General features: G+C 42.5%; 1 protein-coding gene across 1 annotated transcript; it reads left to right on the top strand.

The window, feature by feature from the left end:
• The first annotated feature begins 414 nt into the window (after window positions 1-414).
• LOC147630003 (uncharacterized) lies at window positions 415-3,265 on the top strand. The gene has a single exon (XM_086811578.1). It carries the CDS (start codon window positions 597-599, stop codon window positions 3,072-3,074), a length of 2,478 nt encoding a protein of 825 aa, XP_086667704.1. The 5' UTR covers window positions 415-596; the 3' UTR covers window positions 3,075-3,265.
• The last annotated feature ends 2,144 nt before the right edge of the window (window positions 3,266-5,409 follow it).

Genomic DNA, 5,409 nt, shown 5'->3' with positions numbered 1-5,409 from the left:
GACCCAGGTTCGATGCCATCAAGCTGCACGACATGGGTGTGTGTTGTGAGCAGAAGGATAATCCACCTTCCCACTAACACAAATCATTCGGCTTAGCCTATACACACAATAGAAGCTTCAATTGTGAAAGGCATTGCAACAAAGAGAAGGGCAGAAATGAGAGAAGTGGACACCAACTCAATGAGAGAGTGGACACCAACTGGTATTCTAGGAAAAGGGAATGCCGACAAGCTGTGAATCTCGAGTTTGAGAGATCCAACGGTTTTGCATAGCGACATCTGGCGGTAGATGGTCGCTTTCCCGGGACGGGACTGCCACGTAGGAAAGACGACTCTGTACATATGAGAAAGGAAGGCTACAGCGGGCTCTCTTATTTACACTCAAAGAGCTCGCTGCTGTTTCATCATCTTCTTCCTCCATCTCTGCTGTCGCGCATTTTTTGTAAGCTTTTCAATCTGTTCTGTGTTTCTTCTCTTCATCCCTAAGCGCTGGCTATGGCGCTGTGAAGCCTATTGAGCTGAGCTTACTTGCGTTTGAGCTTTGTCTTTGGCGGTAAGTTGAGTTGATCCTATTGCAGCAGAAGTGTTTCTGCCACTATGAATTGGCTGGGTCGCCTGCCTAAGCAATCATCAGATTATAATAAGAGCCCTGCTTCTGCTAACTGGTTTAAGCGGCTATGGTGGAGGTACTCTCTCTCTGCACAGAGGGCGTCACCCCCTCCCCGACTCCTGCTTGTGGTTCTGCTGTCTGCACAGATACTGTTTCTGGCCATTGTGAGGCTAGGGCCGGCGGCATCCATATGGGCATCAAGCTCCTCTGATTCCCCTCCATCTCCTTCATTGTCATCTTCTCTGTTAGTGGGGAGTGCTGCAAGCATACCCACTCTCAAGTTTCTACCACAGGAATATCACCCATCTCTCTCCCATGGGGAAAGAAAGGCGCTGCTATGGTCGTCCTCAACAGCATCATCATCTGTTGATGATCATGATCTCACCCTTACCCCCTCCGATGATGACACTGCCTCAGCAGATGATCAGAATCATCTCTTCCAAACATCCTCAGCAGTAGCAGTAGAGCAAGCTTCTCCATCTAAGAAGAAACCTAGCTCCAAGAAGAAGAACAAACCCTCTGTGGTTGCCCTCAAAGAGGAAAGCAGGAATGTGCCTTCCCTACATGAGCAGAAATCTGCTGGTGATGAACTAGCTCTCGAAGAGGAAAGTAGCAATGTACCTTCCTTAGATGAAAAGAATGCTACTTATTCGACTGATAGTGTCTCCACTCAGAAGATAGAGGAGACACACACCATTACTGAATCCACTGATGATCTGTTGCCCTCTGTTGAGGACAAGTTTCTTGCTGAACCAGCAAGCAATGGAGCTTCTCCCATTGATTCTGAAAACAAATCAAGTGATTTAGAGGAAAGAGATTCACCCATTGGCACATCCTCACCTACCATAGCGGACGAAGGTGTACAAGAGGACGCCACTATTGTGCAAACAGAAGCAGAGCTTCCTGCAGAATCTCAGAACGAAACAATGGCTACTTCCTTTAGTGATACAGAAGCTCAAAGTGAGCCATTGGTGAAGGAAGAGCAAGCCTTGATTGCAGAGAAGGCAAGTGAAACTGCTACCGCTGAAGCAGAAGCTCAGAGTAAACCAGTGGTGCAGGAAGAGCAAGCCTTCTATGATGAGAAGGTAACTAAAACTGTCACTTCTACTGAGTTACAGGCTCTAAAGGATCCATTGTTAAGGGAAGAGCAATCATCAATTGTAGAGAAAGTACGTGAAGAAGCTGTTATTGCTTCTGAGAATGAAGCTCAAAACCCACCATTGGTTGAGGAAGAGCAAGCATTAATTGCACAGAACATAGGTGCAGAGACTAGCTCCTCTCAATGTGGATATGGTTACATATATGTGTATGATCTACCTCCCATTTTCAATCACGATATTGTTGCCAATTGCACTGCTCTCAATCCATGGCTAGATGTCTGCCCCACTTTATTAAATGGAGGCCTTGGAGAGTCGCTTGGCGATGCCTCCCCTCTTGGGCAGACAGGCTCATGGTATGTCTCTGACCAGTTCACAGCTGAGGTGGTGTTTCATAACCGCATTTTACAGCACCCTTGTCTCACCGACAAGCCAGAGCTTGCCTCCAGTTTCTATGTCCCGTACTATGCTGGACTAGATGTCGGCCGGTATCTGTGGTCAGGTTTCTCAGCTGAGCGGCGGGATAGGGTCAGCAATCAGTTGTTGGAATGGTTGGATGAGCAGCAAGCTTGGAAAAGAAATGGAGGGTGGGATCATTTCATGATGATTGGGAGGATCACATGGGATTTTAGGAGGTCTAAAGATGAGGATTGGGGTAGTGGGTTCTTCTACAACCCATCAATGCAGAACACCACAAAGCTTCTCATAGAGAGAAACCCTTGGGATGATAAGGAGATGGCGGTGCCGTATCCTACCAATTTTCACCCTCAAAGTGATGCTGATTTGGTGGCATGGCAGAAGCACATTAGGAGCTTGAAGAGAAGCAGCTTGTTTTCTTTTGCTGGGGCTCCGAGGAAGAGGTTTCCTAATGATTTCCGAGGCATTCTACTTGAGCAATGCCAACAAGCAGAGAGTTGTCAGTCCTTGGATTGCACTAACAGAACATGTGACAACAACCAGAAGACATTAGAGCTTTTCATGGACTCTACATTCTGTCTGCAGCCCCGAGGGGATAGCTTCACCCGTCGGTCGACATTTGATTGCTTGCTCGCGGGGTCTATCCCGGTCTTCTTCTGGCACAGGAGTGCTTACTTGCAATACAAATGGCATTTACCAGGTGATGAAACCAGCTACTCTGTTTTCATATCCAAGCAGGATATGAGAAATGGTACCAAAGTTGAGGAGGTTCTCAAATCTCTCTCACCTGAGAAGGTACAGTCTATGCAAGAAGCCGTGGTTCGGATGGTCCCCAGGATAGTGTATGCGGTATCGGGGTTCTCTTTGAAAGAAAAGAAGGATGCTTTTGATGTAGCCATTGAGGGTGTAATGAGGAGGCTCAAAGAGCTCAGTTTAAGCTCAGAGAGGTGAGGATTAGGTATGCTAATTCAAAAGGTGATAGCATTGTGGGGAGCATAAATGCTGCAGGTTTTGGAGTCTGTACAAAGGCTGTGACAAATATATAATTTGTTATTACATTTTTGAGGTTGGTTTGGAAATTGCCCATTTTTTATAGAGCTGGGGCTCTGGGCCTCTAGTAATAAAAACTTTTTGTTGTGTTTGGGTAGTGTTGTTTTTTAACTTAAGATTTTAGTTTGCTATAATCTTAAATCTATCCGGTTTTTGTTTCAAAATATATGAAAAATCATTCTTTGAAATAAGGGCCACTTAAAATCCCAGCCAATTTTTCTTAATTATGGCCGGTACAAATACTCTAGGATGGTTGGTACAAATGCAAATACACTAGGATGCCGTTTTTTTCTTAATTATGGTTTTTTTCTTAATTATGGTTGGTACAAATACACTAGGATGCCGTTTTTTTCTAGCTTCCCACATGTGGACTTGACTTGTAAGACAAGAGACACAGTGTACGGGAAACATTTTTGAGTGAACCTGACGTGAATTCTTCTCGTCCCATGAGTTAAGAGGAAAAGGCAAATTTGAACAAGTATTTTTCTCATATTTTCATCGAACTACTACTATATTTAAAAATTGGAAAAGGCATTTTTTTCGTGAAGAAAATTTTTCAAAAGTTGAGCAAGCTCCATGATAAAGCGAACCCGTCTTCTCATATTTTCATCGAACTACTACTATATTTAAAAATTGGAAAAGGCATTCTTTTCGTGAAGAAAATTTTTCAAAAGTTGAGCAAGCTCCAGGATAAAGCGAACCCGTATTCTACGAACTCTGCTGTGTTTGTTTTTATTTTTCATTCTTTTTTTTAAAAAAAAGGTGAGGACGGTAAATTAAAAACCTCCCCCCCAAAAAAAAGGCGACAACCACAGCAAAATTTGACGTGGTTATTAAACCAGATTTCCTCTGTGAAATCTGGCAGCTTTTTTTTGCCCCTTTGTTTTTAAAATTATAATTTTGTAGATTTTGCCACCTGCGTTTAACGTGGACAGAAGTTTGGCCCTTTTGAATCTGATTCTTTTTTTTTTTCGGTTTAATAATTTATTCACTTTTCTAAAGAGCTGGCCTTACAATGGACCCAATCTAATTCCTTCCTAAAGTTCCATTTCTGCTACGTCCCATCTTTACTTTCACAATAAAATTGTATATTTCTCAAAAAGTAGTTCTCCGTAAGAAAAACCATTCCAAATAAGTACAACTTATGAAATCACCACTAGAATATATATATACATACATACATATATATATATATATATATATATATATATATATATATACATAAATACATACATACATACACACGCACATATATATTGGTGTCATAGCTAAAAAGTATTCAAAGGATTGAAAAAATCGTTGGCCAATTTTCTTTAATTTTTAGTTGACGAACATATATCATAATGTTTATTTTTAAAATTAACATTTTCAATGTTACTATAAGAGAGACCCATCCAATTCCCCTTTGCAATCAGGTAGCCATTGACTCTTGGCATACCTTTTGGGGTTCCCTTGCAATCAAATGAATCTTTGGTGTAGATAAATAGCTAGACTTCAATTGGCTTTGTTATTCAAATGGGCAACTCAATACAGTGCTCACATAATGTGGTTTGTAGTGTAATTCTCATGACTGAAATTTAGATATCCCAGTTGGAATCCGACGTTGCCTTCACAATTTCTAGTGATTTTCAAGTCTAAATCTTGATTAAGCCTTAGCTCTGCCTTTAATTTTAAGGGTTGAAAAAAAACACTTTTTTCGAGCACTGGCTCAATAAGCTTAGGTGTAAGAAGTTATGTACATATTTGTGTTTAATAGATGTACTACTATGTTGTGTATAGAACACTTGAGATTCTTTGGAAGAACATCAAGTGATATAATCCCAAAGGAGAGTTGGATATATATGAGGGAGCTTGGTAGAGGGAGATTTTCTTGGCTGTCTTCTCTCTCTACTTGAACTATCTCTTTCTAACTATTGCCACCACCATCTCTGCTCACCATCGGCCAGCCCAGCCCACACCACCCTCTCTCTCCGTCTCCCACCCTCTTTCCTTTCTCTGTCTCTCTCCTTCTCTCACACTCCCTCTCTCTCTTTCCTTCTCTCACTCTCTTACCTCCCTTTCACTCTCCCACCCTCTCTCTCCCTTTCTCCTCTCCCTCTCTCCCTTTCTCTCTCCCTCTCTCTTCTTCTCCCACCCTCCCTCTCTCTCATCTGTCCCACCCTCCCTTTTGCTCTCCCACCCTCCCTTCTCTCCTTCTCCCACCCTCTCTCTCTCTCTCTCTCTCTCTCTCTCCTTG

This window comes from Cibotium barometz, chromosome 17 (genome assembly GCF_041138505.1).
Source record: "Cibotium barometz isolate CiBa-2024 chromosome 17, ASM4113850v1, whole genome shotgun sequence".
In the NCBI taxonomy this organism is placed as follows: Eukaryota; Viridiplantae; Streptophyta; class Polypodiopsida; order Cyatheales; family Cibotiaceae; genus Cibotium; species Cibotium barometz.
The sequence above is the reverse complement of the archived record's forward strand: the minus strand, read 5'-3'. Positions and strand labels throughout refer to the sequence as shown.

Coding starts and splice junctions, on each gene's coding strand:
- LOC147630003 (XM_086811578.1), top strand. CDS start 597: ATGAATTGGCTGGGTCGCCTGCCTAAGCAATCATCAGATTATAATAAG.